Below are 26,073 nucleotides of genomic sequence, written 5' to 3'. Positions count from 1 at the left end.
GTGACAAATGACTGCACTGAGTTACATAGAGGAAAACTACTAATCGAGCTGAAATAATAGGTCATCTGAAAACTCCTGCCTCTCTATCTACACTGCACAGTAGCTGTGGGCATCTTCAATCTGTCTAGCAGCTGGGGCTGACCTTTCTACTTATTGTTTTGGTCAGGGTGGAGGAGGTGCCTTACCACGGGGTTCTGAGATTTGTGTGTGTGAATGTCTTTGATGTAAAAGTCCTCTGACTACAGGTCATTTATAGTGCAAGCACCCACGGCAGTGCCATCCTGACGACGATTGAAACTAGTTACCTGAGGAGACGCTGCTGATTACAGAGAGAGCTGGTATCACTAAGTTCCATCCTGATCCCTCTGCTGAACAGAAAGTACTGCTTGTAAATAACCAGCATGATGCTGAACTGAGCTCCCTAAACTTGTTTCATGTAGTGTCTCGGAAGTAGACTGGAGCTGTGGTCACTTACATAGATCATCGCTCCCAGCAGCTCCCAGCGAAGCTTGACTTCTCTGAAAATCAGGCCGCTTATTTAGGTGTTTTAATATGGATTTAGGAGCCTAACTTTAGCCCCCCATTTTTTGAAATCTTGGCTCAATCTTGGTCCTTCAGTTTTCTACACTGTGGGATTTATTTGGATTGTAAACTCTTTGGGGTGTTTCTGTTCTGTGTGGGGGGTCCAGGTCCATGACTGGGCTCCTATGAGGCGGGGCTTAGCTGAGGGCGCAAGACGTCAGGAGCTCAGACCAAGTAGCACAAGGTTCATGACCAGCTTGATAAGTAAACACTATTTTAGAATTGTCTTGTTGAATTTTGGAAGTCAGTACAATAGTAACCATATGGTAGATTTATGAACCGAAGATACATATTTTGCTGCATCCTTGACTAATATCTTTAGCAAAGCAGCAGGCAGGCATAACCAACTCTTGGTAAGTAAGAGTTTCCACATCAGCCATAGATACTGTGTTTGGCACTTTCCTTAGAAAGCAGGAAGCCATCATGGAGGTGATGGCAAGATGCTTATGATCCAAAATTACCTCTGGATTCCCAATTAAATCAACACCTATGAGGCCTGGACCTTCTGAGTGCAAGCCCAGGAAGCGCTGCCTGCTGCACCAGTGCTTTAATCAGAGTGGCTGGAAGCAAAGCCATTATTCAGAGGGTTTTTTTAAGGCCAGAAGGGACCATTACGATCATTGAGTCTGGCCTTCTGCATAACACAGGGTAGAGAATTTCATCCAGTTATTGTTGCATCCAGCCCATCGTTTCTGCTTGAGCTGGAGCATATTGTTCAGAAAGAGACGTCCAATTGTGATCTAAAGAGTTCAAGTGATTCGGAATCCACCCCACCCCCCATTGGCTGGTCATTCCAGGGTTTAAGTTACATGTTTGTTAAAAATGGGCACCAGAAGAATCCAGTCTTGTCAAGTTACAGCTCCTGTCCTGAGGCGCTTACCCTCTGAAGTCAGTATGCTCCAGCATGGATGCAGTTGCCACATTAAGGTCTAAACCTGGACAGTCCTCAGGGGAGGGGCTGTAGCTCCCTTCATGCCTTGTGTGCTCAGCCCTGTCATGTGGACACTCCACAATAATGCTTTGCTTGAAACTCTGTAAGTTCTGCGCCTTCAATTGTAAAAATGTCACGTTTCGCCTAGTCTCAGTTGCGTGGATTTATTTTAAACTGATGTGTCATAAGATTCCCCAACAAAAAATGCTATTAATTCCTCAAGCAGAATGCCAAAAAGCCAAAAGGAACCAGGGAGGAAAAGATTCCTTTCTGAAAGGAGTCAGCCAATCTGACACAATTGGCCATCTCGGTTCAGGAGAGCCGCAGGACTGGAATTGCAGAAGGTGGCTCATGTCAAGTTTAAAGCGCTTGACTGCTTTATAGCCTGGCTTGTTTGAGTGCAGCTAACTGGAGTTTACTAGGTGTTGAAAGAAATAGCGTAACAAAGTTAAGATTTTAAACAGATTGTCATTTCTGGCAACTAAACGACAGTGAAAAAACCTCTGGGATGTTCAGATGAGAGAACATTATAGGCATGTAGGGTAAGTGACTAAGTTGTTACGTGTGCTGGTTAAGCTTTGGCTCTAGGGAGTCGTGACTCACCACAGTGCCGTATGTGGTGAAATTATACTAATTTGTCAATGGCAAACCCAAAGCGTAAATGTATTTCAATTCTTGTGTGTCGGAGTGTGACACGTGCATGGGCAAAGAGAGATGCGGGATTTCAGTAAGATTCTTACTCTCACCGTAGTGTGTAAGGCATAACTAGGTGCGTGGCTTATGATATGAGCATTTCCGTGCTAGTGGAAGTCCTCACCAGTGGCAGTGATATTGAGCTCATTGCTAAAGGGAGCATGTTTGGCAGGGTTCTGACATTGGGTGGTCTCTGCCTATTAGCCAGATTTATTTTTTATATTGTATGTATAATCAATAGATTTGACAAGTAACAAACATGACAATCTTGCAAGCCCTATGAGCTCAGCCTTTCCTTGCCAATAGGCCTTGTCGATGAGAAGGTGTATCCTCTTTCTTCAGTGTATCATGAAATCCAAGGGCAAGGGCAAGCAGAATTGGCAATTTCCTGGGGAAAAACTAGGTGAGGACAGTAAATACAGGCTTAGCCCCAGGAAAAATAATTGTATCAGTGTCCAGCAAGCATAGAATGAATCTTTTCAAACTTTGGGTACATCCATTCAGAACTGAGGAATAGGCTCGGTCAGTCCGCTACATCAAAGTTGGTCTTCTGCGACAGAATGCTGCGTGGCCAAATGGACCTAGACTGGTCGTCTGCAAGGCTGCGTGCTTCTGCTTGCTTAATGCTGCAAGCCTACAGCACTGCATTATTGGTGTTTTCATACTATTGAATGTTTCTGACTTTTGTTTATATAATACTCAAAACAGAAATATGAGTCATGCCCTGGAACTTCCTTGAGAGAAAACCCAACCAAAACGTATACAGACATTCTAATGTTCAGTACTACAATTACATATATTCTTACTATGCCCACTGCAGTTTTATTGGTACAACCCTAAATTAATCTATGAATCTACTGCCTTATGTAGCCACAATTTGAATATTTAACTAAAACTATATGTAATGTGGTGTGCATTAATAAAACAGTACTTGAAATAGAAAATGCCTTAAACTGGGATTAACTGTTTTTTCCCAGGGAGGTAAAAACCACCTCTATTAAATACCATGCTATCCCTGAGTGCAAGGAGTATGGTTTATAGATTAGATTGTAAAAACTTCTGAGCAAGGACCTTGTCATCTTATGTATTTGCAAAGCTATTACATGTTGGCACTATATAAACAAATATGAATATCATCTAAACCCAACATGGGTTGAACTCTCCGGGTCTCTCTCTTCCAGTGCTGAGGGGGAAGAGAGAAAAACCCATATGCTTTAGGTCAAATTCACCACTGGTGTAAACAGATGCCACTCCATTGAACTCCATTACGCCAGAAAGGAATTTGTCCCTTTGGTTCTAAGACTGTTCCAGTATGTGGTAAAGAGGGGTTGATGATGATTTCCAGAGATGGGGCATATTTGTGTCCTTCACAGTGTCTCTGTAAGGGAAGGTCTGTCAAATCAGCAGACAGAATTTCAGCTGTTATTTGACCACACACCAACAATGTCTGGACATCACTAAGAATGTTGGGTTCAGATATCTAATGATTGTAAAGAGACATTCTCACCTGTACAGCCATCTGACCATGCCCATCTGTGTAAAGCAGTGGTTTTCAACCTTTTTTTCATTTACAGACCCCCCTAAAAATTTTCAAATGGAGGTGTGGACCCCTTTGGAAATGTTAGACATAGTCTGTGGACCCCAGGGGTCTGCAGACCACAGGTTGAAAACCACTGGTGTAAAGCAGTCACTTCCCGTTCTCTCTCTCACGTATGTGTACTTATCACAAAGTAAATGCCACATTATTGCTGTATCTGATTTTGTAACCCAGAAGAGCACTAGTAAGAATACTGGCTCATTAAAGGAAACTTAGTTATAGTTCTTCCTCTTCTTCTTTTAGTTCTATTTATTTTTGCAGTAAGAGCTATTAGGATGGGGGCCCCGTTGTGCTAATGAACTATGCAAATGCATTCGAAGACACGGTGCCTGCCCCATTTAGCAACCAACCTAAGTAGACAAGGTACATATTAAGGGGAGAGGAATACAATCAAGTATATACAAAATATGTGTAGGCATGTATTAATGTGCAGGTTTTCATAACTATATGAATTAAGCTCCAACAATTCCCATCTGTGCCATCGTGAATAGGCTGAGTCCTTGGGGACTTTGCAATGCAAGTGGGTTTGGAGAGATCCAGAGGATTTATGTGTCTCTTTAGGGAGGCTGTTTCACGTGTAAGGAGCTAAAAGTAAGACCGAACAGAAACGTGTGTGAGAGAAGCTGGCCCGTGTAGTAAAGGTGAGCAAACAAACAGAGGGGTGGAGTTGTGAAGGGCCTTGAGGACAAGAAGCTGATGTGGTGAACCAGAGGGAGCCAGTGCGGGATTCAGAGATCGAGGTGAGGTCTTAGCAGCTGTCTTTGATATAAACCTGAGGTGGGACGGAGAGGAGGAGCTTACAGTGATCAGGATAGGAGTTCTGGGTGCATAGGAGAAAGAAAACAGTGACTTTTAAAATCAGTACGGAGGAGTAAGCAGCAAGATTTGGACATGACCTGGTTGCACAGGGCAAAAGATGAGCAAGAATTATCACCATTGATTCTATATTGACCAAACTGGGATCTTCCCTGGTCAGACATAGTGAGATAATAAGCTACGTGTTGGATTTTGTTAAACAAGTTCCAGCTACCTGTCTTGAAGCAGAGAGCACACATGCTTGCTATAGTTGTTACTCAGTAAACGGACTTAAGAGGGACCACATGTGTCTAGTTAAATGCTGTTCTAGTTTACCACATGTCTCCAATTTAATGCTACTTTCTATGAGAACATGTACAAAGGGAGAAAACAACAAGCAAAGCAAGCTGGATTGACTACTAACTGCAGATTGATTGTGAAGTTTATTGGTTGTTTCCTTGATAGTGCTAAATCAGCACCTGATGTATGAAGCTGGGAACGATTTGAAGAAAGTTCTAATTAAAACCAGGATGGAATGGAGAATTTTATAGGGGTTCAGCACAGAAGGGGTCCTATTTTTCCCTTTGGATATTACCAGTACAAAGGAGAGATCCCACTGCCAAGGCACCATTTGTGTGGCATTGTAAAATACGTTTTACAACACGTCCCCTCATGAGAAGGAATGAGGACATGCAGTTGCTTCGAACCCAATAACTTGCAAAGCTGGAAATAAAATTATGCTCATGCCGGGACCCTCAAACATTTTATATCGTGCACCACTTTTAAGATGGCAGTTGTCTCCTCCAGCGCCACTTCCACACGTTCCCTGTGGCAGCAGTAGAAGTAGTCAAATTAGGACAGTTACGGAGAAACATTTCAGCATGTGCTTAATAGGGATGGACTTTATGTACATGCTTAAAGTTAAGTAGGTTTGTAAGTGCTCTGCTAAGTTGGGGCCTGAGTTTCTTAAATGTGAGCTGCATGGCTGCTGGGTTATGCAGCCTGTTCTGGGCTCTCTATTTCTTCTCCCTGAATGTAGGGCATTACATTTAGCAAATCTCCACTGCAAGGTCTAATCTCTCTGGGTAATGCTGCAACTGGGTTCTGTCCTCTCTCGGTCTCTGTTTGTTGCGCCTCCAATGTTGGATGTTGTCTGCACATTGGATCAGTTATTGGTTTTGGTGAATTATTTGTTAACCAACAGCCACATGCTTCGTGCCCTACAAGGCAATGAACAAAGTACAATCCTTGCCCCAAAGAGCAGATTGTCTAAATGATGAAATGGAAAAGGTGGGTCATTCCGGGAACCTCTAGAAAGGAATAAGTTTGAGCTACTCAGAGGGCTGATTTTTCAGCCACCTTCAACTCTATTGAAGTCCACTTTGTCTATATTTAGGGCATTCCTCCTCATAAAATACCTACATCTTGTGGATGGTTGAGCTGTTATCAATAATCTCCCCAAAGAGATTACTTTTGGCTAACATTGTTTTACATCAAGCTGCATTACATATATTACCACTTTTTTAACATGGATACAGATGTTTCTCTGATAGCACAAGGAACTCTTGCCAGTTTTCAGAACATTTGGTTCAAATAAAAATTACATCAGAGGCTAAGCTTAAAGCATTGTTGCACTCTGAAGAGTGACTATGTGAAATGACCACTTCCAGCTCTGCTGATCTGCTCCTTGTGTCCTGCCAGAGTTGTCTGGCTTCAGAGACACTAATAAGCTTCTGCTCCTGCTAGCCGTGTAGATCCAAGAGGGGAGACTTTCAAAGGCACACGTGGCAGTTAAGCACCTGACTCCCATTGACTTCCAATGGGAATTCTGCACGTGGGTATGGGAGAGCGAGGTGAACTTCCGTAGCATCAACACAATTGTTAACCAAGTTCCTGTGGGAACGATGGGGTTGCACAGGTGTAATGGAGGGTGTCATTTGAAGACCATGACAAGTGAACAAATGTAGCCTAAGGCAGAACTGGGCTGCAGAACCTTTTTTACTGTTAATGTGAGAGAAGGAAAGAACCTGGCTTGGCTGTCAGGTTCCAGCTCCACTGGCAGGACAGGCATTTAGAAAAAAACTTCTCAAATGGGCTCACTTTGAATGGAGGTTAATGTGACATCCTAAATGGGGTACCCCACAATACCACAAAGAACTGCACTTGAAAAATCCCAAGGAGAGTGCCATCCTGTTATGTACTCCAAATATCACGGCATCTGCTTGGGGTGGGTCAGCTAGCAAACCTGTGGATTAAATCAGAGTTGGAAATTAAAGAATAATTGTTCTGTTTCGAGCCTTTGAAATGAGGAACAAATGACTTCTGCATCAGATGAGTATGCATGTGATCGCGGGCAATACAGCACTCCTAAAATAAGACCTGTAAACGATTGAATCCTGAGAGACAAGTTGTCGTGTACTGTGGTTCCTACAATGAAAAAGGCTACGACAGATCTGCCATGTATTACAACTGGACTTTTAGCTAAATGAAGGGCCACAGATGAACTTACTCCAAGATCAACAAGAGGTAACTAAACTGAAGTGTCAGAGGTGAGGAACCACTTCCCAGTCCACCTTGCCCAGAAACCTGTATTTCACCTTCTAAAACCAGTGATGGTAGCTCAGAGGCAGTTCTTCTGGGTCAGTTATGTGAAGGATCCCGTGAATTGTAACTGGAAAACATGAATGCAGGCAAGTACACACAGTGCATAGTTCAATATTTAGGGTGTGGGGCAGGAGAAGTGTATAGCAATCATACCATTGTAATGAGCACAGTATATAGACCTGGCTAGAAAAGAGACACAAAACAAGTTCCTCAGCAAACACACCCTCAGAGATCATACAAATTGCTTAAGAACTTAGGGGGTTGGTAGGAGTTTTGTGTTACTCCCCTAGAGGGAGAGCTGGAGATCAAAGCCCATATTCTTTTAACAGACTGGTTCCTTTGAAAATTCTCTCTTAAATTTAAGCACATTCAGTTGTCATCTACTGTAGCCTTTGGGATTTACTTGAGTGTATAAACAGAGGAGTTGCATTATCCCAACTCATTATTAACATCTGAAAAGGTATTTTTATGAAAGTGAAAGTTCAGGATTCTCTAGGTTCCTGACAATGGGCTTGGGAGCTCTCCATTTTTTCCATGATCTTAGTGTCCGACCCCTTTGATTGTGTGTCATAGCCCCCATGCCACTGGCTAAGAAAGACTAAGCGGGACTCCTTTGGAAGGTATTGGCAGCTGCTAGAGCACCAAGCGTTTCTCTTTGTTTCCTTGCTTTTCATCTGCCACCATGAAGGCCTCTTGTGGTGGCTGCCATCTTTCTGGCCAAGCAGGACTGGCTGTACCTCCTTTGGGATGCATCAGTGCTGCCCTCTATTCAGCCGGCCGTGTAGCTCTCGAACAGCGCTCCAGGCTCCATGCCTCTTAAAGCTTGTACATCTCCATTCCACAGCCCGCTCGACCTCTCCTCCACTTCTCAAGCCTTTGTGAGAAATCCTCCATCCGATGTGTAACACACCTAGCTTGCCTTGTTGCCTATCACCTTTTGTTGCACAACTGGATTAAGCTAGCGGCCCTGGATATTTTCCATCTCCATTTCAGCCGATTTGCTGTAAGGCAAACCTGTGACATCCATACCTTCCTAAGTTTGTACGTCTAGGGCCAGCGCTCCACTTGAGGTCTTGACCTCCGTTATTTAAGCCCCTTTCTTCCAGGAACGTTCATCACTTTAATCATGGAGTCCTAAATAATCAGTGGGTAGCCTGTAATTATGGGTTGTGTGTTGGATTCCTGCAGACTGATCCTTGTGTGCTGAGCATTGCATATTTTGTAAAGGTTAAGAAGAATACAGTACCACAATTCCTGGGAGAGCTGACTACCTTAGGTGGTAGATGCTTTGCTTTTCTAAAGTAGCATGTTGCAACTGCAATTGACAGATTTGATTTAAGAGTTTGATTTATAGACTGATAGCCAGGCTGAAAGTCATCAGTTCCAGGGCTTCATAAATCAGCCTGTCTCTGGGACTAATATTTCCTTATTTATAATTTTGACAGGAGATGGAATTCTTTCCCAATTCTTTACATTGCTTTCAAATGCAATCGACCACCCTGTCCTCTGGTTTAAAGCTATGAGATTTTGCCACAAATTGGGGGGCGGGGAAGGGAGAGAAGTATGCCTAGTCCAATAAAAGCTCCATGTTGTGTGTTTGGACACTGGCTCGGCCCACACAAGAGATGGACTGCGTTTTTGGCTTTCTTCTCCCCTCCTCCCCCCCTCCCCTACAATCTCTGACCTTTTAGAAAAATAAATAGAAGATAAAGAAGGGCCTGGAATGTTGCCGAATGTGTGTACATTTTGCTCTCTGTTGTTTTCTGCTGGGATTAGTTGTTTACAATGTGGGGAGGAGGGGAGAGGAGCTGGGGGGTAGTGTGTGGCCGTACTGAAATTAGTGGCATTTCAGAGTGATCTTGTTAGGTGGTCTGCAGCTTAAAGACCTAAATCCTTGTAACCCTCCCACCCCCCGCCTCCTTGGCCATTACTACTCTTCCTCTTGTTCCTCCCATTTTTTAAAAACAAAGTCAGTCTCTCTGTCTTTGAGACACACACACTCGGTCTCTCACTCGCGCATTGTACCTGTGGAGCAAACGAATACGCTTTAGCTAGCCGCCGTCTACATCTGTTACCACTGCAGGACTGGACTTGTAAAACACTCGCTCTAGAATGCAGACGCACACTGCATAGGTCTATTTATTTTCAGCAAAATACCCAGCTGCCAGACTTTCAGCTGTGCAATCTCACTTAAAACAAATTCTAATTGAAATTTCAGCTGTAAATCAAACGACTCAAATTAGTTGTTCTTGTGGGTTTGAATGTCGTCCTCGAGTTTTAAGGTCAGAAGATATCCATTTTCACAGTGCTGAAAAGTTGAAAAATATACTACGTTTTAGTAAGAAAAATGTGGTTCCCATTAGGATGCAGTAAATCAGTGTTCATCAAACTGACTATCAGAGCTCCTACCAGGATAAAATAGTATTGAGTATTTGAAACAGCCACGAAGTGCAGTGGCCAAAGAGTTAGAGAACACAATAGACTTGTCCTGAGATGTGACATTTACCCTGCAAGAGAACAAAAGTTCCTTCCTCGCTCTTTACATTAAAAAATAAATAAAAATAAAATAAACACACAGAATACTTCTCTTGGCAGCCTGCAGAGCATACTTTTTAAAACGGCATTTACAAGTGGTTTCAAAATGGCTGCATTCCATCTGTCAGCGATTGCAAGGAACACCCACCAAATGTGTTTATATCTGTTGAAGTTTTGCTCCACCCGAACAATAAAAACTGGATCCGCTGCTACTCTGTGTGAGTGGGGGGACAATGTTGCGAATTATTTTAAAATTCTGTGCGCTTGAGTGCTTTGATCAGCTTTGGAGGTGGTGATTTTTTTATCTTTTTTTCCCACTGGCGGTGAAGAAGGGCAGGTTTCCCCTGGTTTGCTAGCACCTGACCTGCATCAGCAAGTTTCCTCTGGTTCCCTGGCATCAGCACAGCCTACCCCAACCACCCACCCAACTTGCTTATCATTGATACCAGTGCAAAGATGATGACAGCGTGAGCTGTTTCTTGGTTATAACCCCAGCTTCTCCTTATCAAGCCTCCTCCAAGATTTTCTCCACACTCAGACCCAGCATTCTCCTATCTGAGCCTTACCAGTCACTCCTGAAATCCCTTCTCTGCAGATACGTGCACTAGCGGGTAGTGGGTAAGGGCTTATAAACCGCTGGTGGAAGCCTGAGCACTTGCAGTTCCTTTTGTAGTCAGTAAGAGTTAGGGGTGCTGGGAACGCCCAGGATCGGGCCCCACGTGAGGCTGGGAAGATAGACTCTAGAATTGGCCCGTGCAGTGCTCACACACTGATCAGGCTCTTTGAGCGTGGGGCACGCTTTGGGTAGGTTTTTCTAGTTAGGGGGCAGCTCTGTCCTTGCTAGGAAAACTCTCAGCAGCACCGGGCAGTCTGTGCTGAACTGATTCATTCCTTAACCTGACCTCTACTGATAAACCTGATTTCTGCGCTAATGCTCTCTTCCGGAACATGCTGGCCTCCAAACTGCTGTGTAGTGCTGGAGCTGCAGGAAAGGCAGCAGCTGTGACGGTGCTACAGTAACCGAAAGCAAAGACAGGCTGGTGCCTTTTCCCTGCTTGATTATCTTATTAACATGTTTTTCATAGAAGCTTGGCAAGGCAACCTGAGCTGGACAGCTCCAGAGTGAATCCCGAGCGCCTTTCCTCGTGGGGGAGGAGGGACTGGGCTCACGCATGGTTGTAGTCAGAGCACGTGTTTATGGTGTCCCCTTCTTACACCCCAGACCTCCCCTTGTGTACTCCTGGGTCTGAACTGAGAACTTCTACTGACTGAAGTGAGGGGTTGCTCCTGTTAGCCCTGCAGACTTGCTGCAGCTCTCAGAGAGGGAGCTGGATTCTGCCCTGACTCGTACATCAGCAGGAGAATTGCTGTCTAAGTTTGGGTGGCAGAATCTGTGTCTGATGATGGTGTGTGAGCAGGGAGGAGCTCAGGGTGAGTTTGTAGGGCTGGCAGGTGGTGGTGGGGAAGCCTGTCTTAACTTGGGTCACTGCAACCACATCCACATGGCTCCAGTTCTACAGCTCTGTCCTGTTAAGCCCTCGTGGGATTGGCTCTATCTAGCTACATGGTAGATTGCCTGTCCATCGACCACCAGGACCTCCAATGGCTGCAGCATTCTGCCAGAGCAATGAAACTGTTTACCAAGGGGGGGGGGGGGCCGGATGCTCATGAGCAAAGATCAAAATGGCTGGGAGCTTCATCACATGTAAAACTGTGGAACTCCATGCCACTGGAAATCACTGAAAGCAAGAACTTAACAAGCTTCAAAAAGGGACATTTATATGGATCAGAAGAATATCCAAAGTTGTCATAATTAATCCTAAAAATAGTTTTGTGGCAGGGATATTGAACCTCATGCTTTAGGAGGAGACCTAATTTGGGAGGCAGATTACCCCACTTCTGCCCGCTATGGGGTTCTTACACTTTCTTTGAAGTATCTGGTGCTGGCTTCTGTTGGAGACAGAATACTGGCCTAGATGGACCCTGGCAAGTCCTATGCCCCCCTATTACCAATCAGCTAAATGCAAAATTATCTCTCTGTGTAACTGTCTTCCAGTAATTTCTGCAAGCACACATTCGTTGTGTACCCATTCGGACAGCTGGCAGGAAGGTTCTATCAGCGCAACTAGCGCAGTGGGCAGGGAACGTGTGGAATTTGAGGAAAGTCCAGGCGAGATGGGGCTGATCAGAGCTCGGCCTGCCTACAGAATCGTGTGTTAGGCTCATCAGAGAGCGTGGAGCACTTAGTTACTGCACTTGCTTGAATCTCTAGCTAAATTCTGTATCCGACGACTTTTTGTGTTCCCCTTACAGGAGCAGCCTCCAGAGCTGCCTCGTCTGTCATAACGCCGTGATAGAGAAAGGAGCTGACCTCCGAGACTGTTTGATTGGAAGCAGCCAGCGTCTGGAACCCAAATGTAAGCAGGGGGCTGTATTTATCATGGGCTTAGAATTAATTAAAGGAACTGGGTATTTCCTAAACTTTCTACCCTAGAGTTTATCCTTCTTTCCACCTGGATGCAGCAGTAAGCTAAAGGGCAGGTTCTGCTCCCGCAACATGGGACCTTGTCACATTAGGATGGATTTTTTTGTGCAAGCAACATCCTCTTGAATGAAGGGGAGTTAAGGGACTGGTGCTCCCACTGAAGTCACTGGCGAAATTCCCATGGACATCCCATGGAGATCAGCACTGGGCCCTGAGACAGTCTGTTCCCAGAGACCACAATCAGCCTGCAGGTTGCCATTGGCACAGAGTCATTATTTCGACTAATAAACTTTGTCACATCCAGGGGAACGAACGCAGCCCACCGAGTTGGCCCATGCAGTCCCCTGCCTCCCTCGCCTTTGAAAGTGCTGCTGCCCACAGGGACCAGCGCACGTCCCTCTCTTGATCCAAGGGGACATCATTCGAGTCAGGATTGAGTGTTGCATGCATTACAATCTGCTCAATATTAGCTATCAAGGCAGCTTCGACCAGCTCTGTTTTATGCAAATGAAAAGCACCTTCTGGGCTCTGGGGAAGGGAACAATCTTTGCCTGGTGGGTAAAGTCGGGACATCATGTTAGGACTAGCATCTTGGCAACTGCCGGAGTAGAACTGTCCTGCCTTCATAGATGACAAAGGGCAGATTGTCTACATAATCCTATCACAAACAGGGGCTTTAATGAATATTTATGGGGTGGGGAGCTGGCAGATCTCTACTTCAGGGTGTGGAATGATGAGAGTCTGGACAGACTCCATGTGAAGTCATTCATTCTGACCTGGATTTGGTTGCTTGCTTTTATGTTCAGAGTGTACTTTTTAATTTTAACTGGCTCTAGTGCCTGGGCTGTGTGGTGTTAGCCCTGCTGTAGACTTGTCTACGCTACAGTTTTCTCTTTAACTGGAAACTGAAGAGTGAAACTGTTGCTCATGAAAGGGAAGTACTAATACGATGGATGTGATCCACAGATCGAGCAGGCAGGCTCTGTGCAGGTGTTCTCCCAGCCATGCCAGCGCACATGCAGCTTTGCCAATACACTTCCGTTTGAATTGACGGGACCTCCTGCTACTGCAGTACCGGCCTGCCAGCCCCATGTGCTCCCAGATTTGCCAGTGTACCTCAGTCCTGCTGCTGCTCCATCGAGCACAGATTGTCAACAAGGCTGAACTGTGTCGCATTTTGTTAGTCTCTGCCATGAACCCGTTTTCACTTATCAGTGGCATGAGGCTGTTTTCACCTGGTTTCCCAAAGCCCTCCCGAGAGTTTGGGGTCTGGAAACGTCAGCTCTGTTCGGTTTCTTTGGTGAATCCTAGCAAACAGTTTGCTGTCCGCGTGGATCACTTCATGCCGACGCCTAGATGCTGCCTCTTCTCCTCATGACCCCCGAGCGCTCTGATGAAGCAGTCGGGGGCGCGGGAGCCATTGGCTTCACTGGCTCTCTAACCCCTTTTGCAAAATGAAACCTAGTTACGTGCGAGCAGCCCGGCTATCCCAGCTCCTGGGCAGATGTAACTCACACCAGTTCATCTCCTTTTCCTTATGTAAAAAGGAGGGGCGGGGCATGTGTAGGGTGGTTCGGACGGCACAACTGAGAGTCTTGGGACTGAGTTAAACAAGTTGGGCTGAAAAGCTGGAAAATGTTCCCAGCAGTCGGGCCTACGAGGCTGTGGAATAGTCTGACCAGGGCAGTGGTGAGAGCCCCCGTGACTTCCTGCGGGGCGTGGCACAACCCTGCAGACGAAGCAATCCCGCATTAGCCGTTGGTGATAGGTTGGAGGCAGCCTGCTAAAGCTTCTCCAGCTCTAGGGTCCTGAAAATCAAAAGAATATTAGGCGCCCGAGAGCAGGGCCGGCTCCAAGGTTTTGGCCGCCCCAAGCAGCCCCCAAAAAAAAAAAAAAGCCGCGATCTGAGGCGGCAATTCGGCGGGAGGTCCTTCGCTCCGAGCGGGAGTGAGGGACCGTCCGCCGAATAACTGGACGTGCCGCCCCTCTCCGGAGCAGCCGCCCCAAGCACCTGCTTGCCAGGCTGGTGCCTGGAGCCGGCCCTGCCCGAGAGGCTCGAGAGCTGATTTCTGCAGCACCCTTCCAGTCCTGGCTTGACCCCTGTCCCCACTGCAGCTAAATGCCACTGATACAACGTGGGCGTGGAGCTGCTGTGTCACTTTAGTAAGCATCTGAATTTGTGCAGCATGGTTCCTGAAAGCCCTTTCTCTTGCTTGTTGGTTTTATTACCCTGCTTAGGAACCCTCCACTTTCTTTCCTCTTTGATGCCTTAATTCAGGGAATGTGTTAGCAGAGAAATAACAGCCAAGCTCCCTGGCCTGGGTAGCAGTTTGAAAGACACAGTGCCTAAGACAAGGGAGGTAAAGGGATGGATGGCAGTTCTAGAAGAACTTAATTCTGCAAAGCTTTCCATGGTTCACTGTTTCCAGGACTCTGTTATTAGGATTACACTCAGCCTGTTTGAAAAGATGAGCTCAAAAGAACCACAGACATAGGGATATTTTATAAACCCTGAAGTCTTGTAGGGTGAGAGAGAGGGAGGGCTGCTTCTGGGGCTTAGTCAGGAAGCCAGCCTGGGGCAAAGTTGGCCAAATGACCCCTGGCGTAAGTGGGTGCAACTCCCAAGGGAGTAACTAGGCCAAATTCAGCAGCGAGCAAGTTACGCATCTGGTATAAGTTAGTCAAACCAGGCTTCAGTAATAAATTGGCATAGCCTCCCTTCAAAGCAGTGCGGAACTAGCGAAACACATGCTCAACATCCCCACTGTTCCCTTGGTTTTGATGCCCTTGTTGTCTCAGCCTTCATCCCTGTTGTCGTTGGGGCAGGGCCCTGGCCTGTCCATTTGGTTGTTAAGGGGCTCGCACGCGTTAGGGGCTGTATTAATAATCACATCCCCCCCCCCAAAAACTATGTGCAAAGGACGTTACAGCTGCACCGCAAACCCCGGGAAGTTAGGAAATGCCAGAATGAAGGTTGCCCGTTCACCCTTCATTCCGCCCCCTCGTGCGATGCTCTAGGAGCCAGTCGTCGCGGGATCGCAAGCTGGCTTGTGTCCAGCGCGCAGGACGGACGGTGCACACGGAGTGAACCGCTGCCTGATAGTTGGTTTTCTCCTCACTGAACAGTGTGTGGCTCTGGGCCTTGCGCACTATTCCAACCCTGCTCTGAAGACAGAATTCTTGATTTCCTCCTGACTGCTTTGTGTGGCGCTCATCACCAGAGCGTCGGAGAGCTTCACCAACAGGCATGGCGTTATTTTCCCTCACCCCTGTGAGGGGAGGGGATGTTGTTACCCCTAGTTTACAGATGAGGCACACAAGCACAGCTCCTTATGGTATTTAGGTGCCTAATGCCCATTGGTAGTACTGGCAGTTAGATACCGTTGAGGATCTGGGCCAGAGAAATTAAGTTCAAAAGGATCCACCAATTCTGGGTGTCCAGTTGGAGGACTTCATTTCTGCAGAGCACTTCGCATTCTCTAGCACGTTATCTGTTCCGAGCACAGCTCCCGTTGACTCCCCTTGGAGCTGAGTGCTCAGCCGCAGGCTCTCAAGTTGGGCACCCAGAAAATGAAGAACACGCAATGGAAACACTGGAGTTAAGTGACTTGCCCAGCATCGCACAGGAACTCTGTAGCAGAAGCAGGGATAGACTCAAGCTCTGCATGGCAGTCATTACCTTAACCATACGACACTTCTTTCTCTGCCTGCACTTCCCTGCTTCCTTTACTACACAACCCTAACCCTTCCCCAGAGCAGGTGCATTCTGGGCACTGAATGAAGCAGGGGTCCTATGGAAAAAATAGTATGAGATCATGTAATTAAAGACTGTGTCTTAATGCATATACACAAGGGCGGGGCTTCAGTATTTGGTAACTTTTGAGTACTTGACTTTGCAACTACATTCTTTTAATGTAGTTTTTGTAGGTAATTTCCTAGGTTTAAAAAAAAAAAAGCCTGAAAAAACCAGAAATTCCCTCAGGTGGAATCATACTGGCCTCTACGTGGGTCATCAGTAGAGTTGGAACCTTTAGCTCCACAGCAAAACTTCTGCCACTTCAGCTAATGGAGTAACTGACAGCTGTAGTAGGTTGTCATCTTCTGTGTGGACCAGCACTAGAAGGGGATGAGACGCACTTTGCCAACCGGTGTCACAGATATTTGCTGACAGTAGAGGACTGTTGAGACTGGGAATCCATTTCAGGTTATAGAGGGGAGGGTGTAGTCATCGCCCCTGTTTCTCCAAGCCTGGCCCCTTCTGCATCATCTCCTCCAACCTGTCCCTGTCCTGTCCTGTCTGTCCCTCCCCTCCTCCCTGCTCCTCATCTCACTCCAAGTCTACCCCCACCACACTCCTTGTCCCAGTCTCTCTGCCTAACCAGACCCAGTCATCCACCCCAGCTCCTCATCTGATCTTAGACACCCCAGTCCCAGTTGCACCCTTCCCTCCAGCTCCCATTCTCAGTCTCCTTGACCAGTCAGTCCCAGCATCTGCCCTCTCCTCTCCTGAGTCGTCTTGTTCCAGTCAGCTCCCTCTGCCATCCCCACTCCCAAGTCAGGCTCTTGTCCCTTCTGCATTTAAGTCAGGCAACTTCTTTCTTCATGCTGGAGCATTGAGCGCAAGGAGAGACACTGTCCCTACTCGGTCCTTGTGCCAGTGTCACAGCGGCCAGAAGCAGCAATTGCAGGGAAAGTCCAGCTCAGCTCCTGCTACCCCAGATTGGAGCACGCTCAGCGCAGACAGACTCTTCGGAGAATTTAGCTGCCAAACTAACAAGTCTCTACTGAGCATGTGCAAACTGAGATTTTTCAAAGGCTCATAACTTGGCCAGATTTGGGCAGTTTCTCACAGGTATGACAAAAGGCCCTGACACCAGGGCAACACCCCCCTGCAAACTGTCAGGTCTCTGCTTCAAAGCCTGGAGGCGCTACAGCTCCTCAACAGAACAGTCATTAAAATGTTGTTAATAAGGACAAACCAATGTATTTTCCCCTACTCTCTTTCTCTGAAGCCTGGTGTATTTTGTACAGCCGTACCCATACCCCACTGTGTCAGTGGCATTTAGCTGCAGGCCAGTATTGCAGTGGGGCTGATGTCAAGCCAGGACTGGAAGGTTACAGGAGACAAGAATATATCGCCAGTCACTCTTTGGCATGTGTCCTCCTGGTGTAGGCAGGAGGCGGCCAAATCGGTGCACGCCAAGGGATCTGCGAGTGAGTTGATGGATCTTACCAATGCCCCTCTATGTTGGAATAACACCCATTGTATTTAGGGTCTGCACGATGCTGAGTGCCCCCTAGTGATGGCAATGGGCATTGAGAGTATTTAGCAAGTTTGGAATCTTATTAATCACCAGAGCGCTTGCTGCTGTGCCGGTAGCCACGGCTCAGTTCCCCCAGGTTCCCAGTGCAGCGCGGACACAGGCAAACCAGTTCACACACACGCTCAGTTTGTCAGAGGCCAGTGCGAGCTGGAGATGATGTCGAACTCGTGCAAAATCATCGTTGAAGGCTGGCTTCCTTGGAGAGGAGGTACTGGGCAGTAAAAACAGGCATCTCTTAAAGAAATCATTTCCAGGTCATTGGCACATTTCTGACTGATCCCCATACGTCCGTTTTCCAAACACTGGATAACGGTGGTGTATGAGATCTGTCCTTCAGTGGTGGTATGTAATTTCCCTAGGACATCCATTCAGTAACACTTTGTCTACCACTTTCTGCTATCGCGGACTTTTTGGTTGCTAGCCCTGGGATTCTCAGCTGGGGAAATTCAGGCTTCCTGCATGAAAGGGTTAAGTGAACTGCCACATACTCTGCCTGTTGATTGTGAAAAATCTACCCGGAAGGCCTCAGTTCTTAACCTTGTAGAAATATTTTCACATGCTCCATCCAGAGAAAATAACCACTTGTGCGCTCCTAGAATTCAGGCACATTAAAGAGCCAGGAGAAATACCCTGATGATTGCCTACGCAAGGAAAGGAAAACTCGACTTGTGCTCAGCGTGGCAATCAGCAAGCTCTTGTGGTGACAAGCTCCTCATACTAGGCACACGCTGCCGTGGGGAATAAAGTCCTTCAAATTGACATTTCTGAGATCCCTGCTGGCAGGAGTAATTTTGCTGATAATTAACAGAAACAGTATGGGAACAACCGAGTATAAGCCACTTCCCGTTCTTCAGCCCAGTCGGCCGCACCTTTCGTACAATCAAAATGCTAAGTATCTCACTTAGGTGGTGCTGGTTGGTGTCTTGTCCCAGCGTAATCATATCAGGGCATGAAGTTCAAGAATGAATCTGGCAACTCTGACAGGCTTTGTAAAGGTTTGATCCAAGGTGTCAGATCTGAAGAGCTTCATTTCCCTTAGTGTTCCATTTCAAAGCGTGGGAAGGTGCTGAAACCTGCTCCCGACCTGACTTGCCGTGTGGATCTATCTTGGTCCCACCTCTCCTGATTTTCATTCCTGCAGTGCGCCCTGTCCGCTATCTTATGATAGTGGATGTTCTTTTCGGAGACACTTTGATACCGATCAGATGATCTTTTAGCTTTTCATTGTTTAGTTCCTTGATAGCATGTCAGTATCCTCCCCCAGTGTCATTCCCAGGGGCGGCCCCAGACACCAGCGCAGCAAGCGCTTGCCTGGGGCGGCGTGCTGGTCGCCGTGAGGGTGGCAGTCAGGCCGAGTTCGGCGGCATGCCTGCGGGAGGTCCGCCAGTCCCGCGGCTTCGGCAGCAATTCGGCGGCGGATACGCCAAAGGCGCGGGACTGGCAGATCACCCGCAGAAACGCCGCTGAATCTGCGTGACCAGCGGGCCTCTCGCAGGCGCGCCGCCGAAGCCGCCTGACTGCCGTGCTTGGGGTGGCAAAAAACATAGAGCCACCCCTGGCCATTCCTACCTGAGTTTCTGAACTTTGGCCACAGCATCAGATGCTTCTCTCCCATGTGTCCCAACATGTGATTGGCTCCCCTGGAAAGTCAATCTGCTGCCCTGCTTGCCAATCCTCCCAGCCGCTGTCTGAGGTGCATTGCTGGAAGCATTCTGGTTCCTTTGAAAAGAGCCCAGGATCTCTTCCTACGAGTCAACAAACAATCCAGCACCTGCTTCCATTTCTTCTCTGCTAGTTTCTTGCAGGTTGTGACGAACTGGGACTGTTCTTACTGTGGTCTTTAAATGCTGACAGGGGAGTGTGGCTAGGATAGTCTGCATTGGGGGATGGGAGACTGACCGACGGAGAATACCTGAGCATGTAACATGAGAACCCAGGAAGGGGTTAGAGGCCAGGTGACACCTTTGCCTGGGAAACTGAACAAAGGCTGTGGGAGGGGTCGCTGAAGGCAGAGTCTCAGGAGCTGGCTGGTGATGTGGCTGGGAGGCAGACGGGGCTCTGACCTCCCAAGGGGGCTGTGGTGCCCTGGGACCCCAAGATGGACCTAACTGAGGGGGGTCCTGTTGTCTGTGCCTGCAAGACCTGTTTTGGACTGTATTCCTGTCGTCTAAATAAACCTTCTGCTTTACTGGCTGGCTGAGAGTCATGGTGAATCGCAGGAAGCCGGGGGTGCAGGGCCCTGAGTTCCCCATACTCCGTGACACAGGTGCAGTGAGAACATATTTCATTTCAGCCAGATAATTTGAGCGACTCTGCCCCGAGCTACTGCTCTTTCTTGTACTCTCTCCGTTAGGCCACTGAATAAAGACGCCACCGTAGTCCGTCTTGCCCACACACACACCCAATCAAGTTCTCGCTCCCACTGACTCCCTCTCCCATCACCTTGACCAACCTGCCTCCTGAGACTCCCTAGAGCAGACCCACCATGCTTCCCAGGGCCTCTGCTCTTCAGCCGTCCCTCCCCACACCCGGGATCTGATCTGACCCACAGGGACATCTGCTTCACCACCTTGTTGCCTCCCCCCTACCCCGTCCAACACACGAACAGCCCAGCCCCCTGGGGAGGGTTCCGGTGTGCAGGGTTAACACGGATTGAGCAGTCTGAGTATGCCTTTGTTATGCTAGCCCAAATCCTGAGGCTACCATCCTCCAGAGCAGCACACCAGTGTTAATGCAGTTCTCGCTGCCAACTGTGTATTGACCCTACCACTCAGCCAGAGTCCCAGAGTTGCTCACTTTACTCCCGGGCACCCCCAGCTTCCAGCCATGTGGCCCTCTGCATTGCTGGGCAGAGCAGTGTGGCTGCTGCGTCCTTTGAGTCAGTTAACAGTTTACCCTCAGCTTTTCTCCTTGCCTTCCTTCGTTCCAGGCCTGCCCGGCTCCGCTACCCTGCTAGGGGAAGGGCAGGCCAGCCACGCCCATCTGCTTGAGATAGGGTTACCATACATCCGGATTTTCCCGGACATGTCCGGCTTTTTGGGCCTCAAATCCCCGACCGGGGGGAAATCCCAAAAAGCCAAACATGTCCGGGAAAATAGGGAGGGGCCGGCGCCGCTGGGTGCTGGGCTGGGGGCCGGCGGTGCTGGGCCGGGGGTGCTCGGCCGGGGGCTGGCCCGGGGCCCGGCGGTGCAGGGCCGGTGCTGGGGCTGGGGCCGGGCCGGGGGCCGGCAGTGCTGGGCCGGGGGCTGGCGGTGCTGGCCTGGGGGTGCTCTGCCGGGGGCTGGCCCGGGGCCGGCACCTCAGGGCCCGAGCCGAGCCAGGCTGGAGACGCTGGGGCCGGGGCCGGTCGCCGGAGGGAGCCACTCAGTTGGGGGGGCCAGACTGGGCCGCGCCTCCTCCCCCCCCAGCTTACCTGCTGCCTGCTTCAGGCTTCCCGTGAATCAAATGTTCGCGGGAAGCAGGGGAGGGGGCGGAGTTGGGGCAGGGACTTTGGGGAAGGGGTGGAGTTGGGGCGGGGCCCCGTGGAGTGTCCTCTTTTTGGACACTCAAAATATGGTAACCCTAGCTTGAGATTGCAGGCTCCTGAGTGCCAATCCAGTGCGTCCCAGCTCTCGGCTCCAGACGCACCATCTGCAGTCTCCCCTTGGGTCAGACGACTGAGTGGGCAGGCTGCTCGGCAGAACTCTCGGCCACCTCTGGGGGCCCGCACTTTGCTCCCCCCGATGGGTGCTGATTGTCTAACTCAAGTCGGAGGGGGCTAGAGCAGGCCTTGGCGAACCCCCTGCTGCCTTGTCAACACAAACACCTCGGCCCCCGCCACCTGCTTCCCTTCTTTATCTCCACATGCCCCTTCCAAATCCCCCGCCCCCCCAGCCTGCCAGTGTCAGACCGCAGCTGCTTCCCCTCATCCTGCTCTCCTTTCACTTCCTCCCCAGGGCTAGCCACGGTGCTTCTCTCTGGCTCTCCCATCCTTTCTGTCCAGGGGAGATGCTGCTAGGAGCCACCCAGCGCAGGTTTTCCTGTGGGTTTCCACAGCCTCCCCTCCCCCCGCCTTAGTTTGAAAGCGAGCAAACCTCCGGCGGTGGCTCTCCTCCCTGCTGTGTAATGGAGCAGTAATTCTGTGCCAGGAGCTGATTTCTGCTGGATTGTAACGGGTTTATAAAACAGCGTATGTCATGAGTGAGTAAACGGAACTGTTTGCTGGAGCCCCCGAGGGCTGAGCCGTCGGGGTGGTCCTGGGCCTCCGCCCTAACCTTGTTTTTCCCCTCCTCCCCCTCCCCCTTCCCAAGGGAGCATTGCCACCGCCACCAGCAGTGGGGCTAGGTCTAACTGAGCAAACAAGGAGATGCTTTCCCGGTGCCCTTACCGGGATGCTGCGGCATCTCCTTCCCCCAGAGAGCGCGGCCCATGCTGGAGAGGAAGGCCCTGGGCCATCAGCGCCCAGGATTATGGCTGGGTTTGCGCTGGGATTCAGAGTCATTTCCGCCCCGTGTTTATTTGCATTACAGTTTGTTTGGAATCAAGCCGCAGAGGCTCTCTGGCTCCCCACATACCGGGCTTGCGTTTCTAAGGCTCTTGGACGCACAGTGCCTGTAAACAAATGCCTTGCGAAGCAGAATCGCATCTGTAAGCAGTGACAGATTTTTGATTTGCGCCCAGTGAAATCTCCACAGACGTTCGGCTTGAGCGCCCAGACCGACCCTGGGCCGGGCCGCGCCAGCAAAGTGCTAATCGGGCGTTCAAAGGTGTCGAACCGCTCTGCGTTTGCATAGCGCCAGATGCTCCCAGGTGGAGCAAATCTCGACGAACACGATTTAAGTTTGCGGAGTCCAATGCTCAGGCTTTTTGAAAGTCCTTCCTTTAATCCCTCTTCTTTCTGCGCAGTCTGAATGCAGCTGTAACCCTGGCAGTCTCTCAGAAACCCTGGCAGTCTCTCCTCTCCCTACGCCCAGGGGTTCAGCATGAACTGAGATTGTGGAGATCAGGCTGAGCCACTGGCGGGCAGCAGCCATGTCTGTTAACGAAACGCTGTCTGTATTCAGCTCTCCTTAGCAGCCTCTGATCGGCACCCACCAGGGACTCCGAATGGCCTTTCGTTCCAGAGAAGTCAGGGAGGAGACGGGCAGTGGGCGTAAGCACCCAGTATTCTCTCCTGCCTCTTGCATGCCTGCCAGATAACTGCTAAGCTTTTAATTTCTAGCCAAACCATTCCGCTTCGTATTAAAAACCAGTACATGGATTTACGGTTCACCCCCAGACAGGTGAAAACGGGTCTGGTAGCTTCATTGTAGTCTCTGATCTAGCAGCAAGGCCCAGGGGAGCCTACAGGCTTTCAGAGTCATTGGCCCAGTCGTGCTAAGGCCAGGCATCACATACTGGGACCGTCTGGCTCTCCTTGGTGATACCGACAGGCAGTGTAATTTAGCAGACCGAGCAAAGGGGCTAGGAGTCTGGGAACATGGGTTCTTTCTCCACCGTGCCCCTGACTGACTCCGTGACCTTGGGCGAGTCTCTTAAGCTCTCCGTGCCTCGGTTTTCCCATCTGTAAAATGGGCTGGGTGGTATTCACCTGCTGTTGCAAAGCACTTTGAGCTCGTCCGATGTTAAAAATGTGAGCTATTGTAAATATTTGTGAGCTGTAGAAGTCCAAAGTACCCCAGAAAGGTGGCAAAATATTTTACAAAATACAGCAATGCTCCACAAGCCTAGGACAGGAAGTGAGGGACACTGGATGAAATGAAATGGTGTTTGTTAGAATAGACAAGTTCTACAAATGCATATATAGAATCCGAAATTGACATGGGTCTTTACAAACTTCACTGAAGACACATTTAATCTGCGCTGGAATCTAGCCAGGGTCTTATCCACATCACACAAATCAACATGATTGGCAATCTGCTTGGAAGAGGTTCAGGAATGGAGTAGCAGGAGTTGCCCGGGGCCTGTCTGAGGTGTATTGGGAAGGTTGCAAGGGGGCGAGGAATGGAATAGCAAGACGTGCTGCGGGTCTGGTTCGAGGCACGCTGGCAGAGCTGTGGGGGGTCCAGGACTGGAAGAGGAGTAGGTGCTACAGGCTGGGACTCCGGTCTGCTGCTTGCATGGTGCTTGCCTACAGCACATTCATACGTGGCACCAGGACAGTCAGTCCTTCATTATGCAGAGCCCCAGATTTTCCCTGGCATGCCTCTCTGGCCAGTGAGGAGTCTAACAATAAATAGACACCAGACCAAATGGGAGCGAGTGGTGAGGATTGGATTTCGAAGTTGGAAATCCAGGCTGGGGCTCTGAGCATGCCCCATGAGTTGGAAGGCCAGTTAGGAGCAAAGGGTCCAGTTGCCCACAGGCGACTCTTGAGTTGTTCTCCCTAGACTGGTGGGAGGTCTCTGGAGTGAGTCCGTGATTAGCCCATGCAGCCCCCGTGCTGACGAGAGGAAGGGTCGGCAGAGTGGTGCCGGGATAGGGTGACCGCTGGAAAGACTCTTGTTGCAGGGCCAGGACTCCTTGAAACGTGGCGTTCTGTGAACATGGCGTTAGTTGTGTACCTGGCACACACCCGCAGCGAGGAGAACACCTTGGCTTGCCAACGGATCAGGACTGCTAAGGATTTGCTTAATCTTTGCTTTGCAAACTCCTCCTCGCCCAGGGGAGTAACGGAGATGGGCAAGTAAAAGAGCATGAGTCTTTACCATCATTATGGCCACCACCCTCCAGCATCCTGGTCGATTCCTGTCTGTCCTAGGCCCATCACTGCAGTGTGTGAGCACCTCATGACCTGGACCTGGAACAGATTTGTCCTCACACCCCCAGGAGGCGGGGCAGGGCTGTGACCCTCGCTGGACAGCTGGACCCTGAGGCAGCGAGCGGCTAAGTGACTTGCCCAGGGTCGCACAGGAATCTGGGGCAGAGCCAGGGATGATTGTGCCTTGGCCACTGACTATTCACTCAGCTGGTGCAAAGCTGGGGGAGTAGCCAGAGACGGGGTATTGACAAACTGGCCCCTCCTGACTCGCCTGACAGCTGGGAGTCTGAGTCTCATTTTCCAATTTCACCTTCCCCAGAGGCGGGATATGGGAGTGTGAGCTGGAGTCTGCCTTAAGGGTCCCCGCTGCTAAGCCCACCGCCCCCTGCCCACTGCTGACGTTGGAAAGAGCCTGGCTGTATTCCTGGATCCCGGGGGCAGGAAGCAGCAAAGGAAAATCCTGCCTCTTGACTTGTAAAATGAGCCTGTTTGACCAGGGATCATAGACACTCACAATCCCTTTACAAGTTACTTGTGAAACTGGGCCTGATCCTGCAGGGTCCTGAGCGCACCCAGCCCCTGCTGACTGCAGTGCAAGTTGTGAAAGCCCCGGCTGGACGTAAAGTTCCTGTCACACTCTCCCCCTGGGTTTGACGCTTCCATGCCGGTGCCTAGACACACACCTGTCGGCAGCAGCGGTGCCTTGGGTAGTAAGTGACACCTACGTGGGAGATCTCATTCCATTACCCTTCTGGTGTTTGGTCAGTTGTTTAGGCCTTTGCCGTGTGGGTGGGACAGTGACTGAGACACACGGGGCTGAGGGGGGGGCGGATCAGCAAAGCAATGTGGAAATTCACTGGAATCTGCTTTTCCCATTTTCTCCTAAAGATGCTGATTTGAAAAGTGCTGGGTTCCAAACTCCGCTACAAACCCCAATTCCTCCTTTTTGTTTTTAATCTTTCAGCCAAACACGTTAACGAAGTCATTGTGGGCAGCGAACAGCTGATGGAAATCTAACACGCCGGTTGTAAAGATGCCTTTAAGGAAGCCAGAGCCCGCCTCTTCGGAAGACCCTTCGTCTGGAGCAGGCCTGGCAGAGCTCACGCTGTCAGCGCTCCTTTCCCGTGCAACTTTGTATTTATGTCTTAATAAAGAAGCATTTCCCGAGTTGTGTCTCTCTCTCTCTCTGGCCCCTCCCCACCTGGCTGATCTGCCTGCTGCTTTGTGAAGCCCGGTATCGGGGCCTGCCCGCTGAGCGAATGCACTGTACTCTTCCAGTAGCACTAAGCTGGGACCACACAGACTGTGCCCATTCAAAAGAACGACTTAGTCGATCTCATTCTGATACAAACCCAGGCTCTGTGGGCTTGCAGCACCGTCCCGATCCCTTAGGAAAGCCCGGTTCTGCTTTATGCACAATGGGAGGGCTGGGAAAGCCCAGCAGCAAAGCAGGATTACTTCCTTGCTGTTCCTGCAGCTTCTCCAACCCCCCCCCCCCTTACGCTGGGACAGACACGTTGAATCTACGCAGCTGTTTTTCGTCTATACTGTGATTGAGGCTGGTGCGCCAAAGGCGTTCCCATCCGTACCCTCTGGATTTGGCCTGTTGCTTTGAAATTAAGCCCAAGACCGCACGTGTGGGGAGCGGGGAAGGAGGAAACCTGAACATAATTAGAGGTTATGTCACCATCAGCGCTATCAGCCTTATTTGGACGGCCCCTTTGCTTGAAAGCCCAGCATGTGTCAAGCCAGACGTGAGGTCCCTCTCCATGCACTTAAACTGTCTGT

General features: G+C 49.4%; 1 protein-coding gene across 3 annotated transcripts in view; it reads left to right on the top strand.

The window, feature by feature from the left end:
- EIF2B3 (eukaryotic translation initiation factor 2B subunit gamma) overlaps nucleotides 1-25,452 on the top strand; it is a 149,826-nt gene extending 124,374 nt beyond the window's left edge. For all 3 annotated transcript variants that reach the window (XM_065409141.1, XM_065409142.1, XM_065409143.1), the window contains 2 exons: nucleotides 12,051-12,154; nucleotides 25,250-25,452. In XM_065409141.1, the coding sequence (XP_065265213.1) occupies nucleotides 12,051-12,154; nucleotides 25,250-25,302 (157 nt within the window). In that variant the 3' untranslated portion in view covers nucleotides 25,303-25,452. The remainder of the gene's footprint in view (nucleotides 1-12,050; nucleotides 12,155-25,249) is intronic.
- The last annotated feature ends 621 nt before the right edge of the window (nucleotides 25,453-26,073 follow it).

The sequence above is a fragment of the Emys orbicularis genome, chromosome 8 (assembly GCF_028017835.1).
Source record: "Emys orbicularis isolate rEmyOrb1 chromosome 8, rEmyOrb1.hap1, whole genome shotgun sequence".
In the NCBI taxonomy this organism is placed as follows: Eukaryota; Metazoa; Chordata; order Testudines; family Emydidae; genus Emys; species Emys orbicularis.
This window is presented reverse-complemented; position numbering and strand designations above follow the sequence as displayed.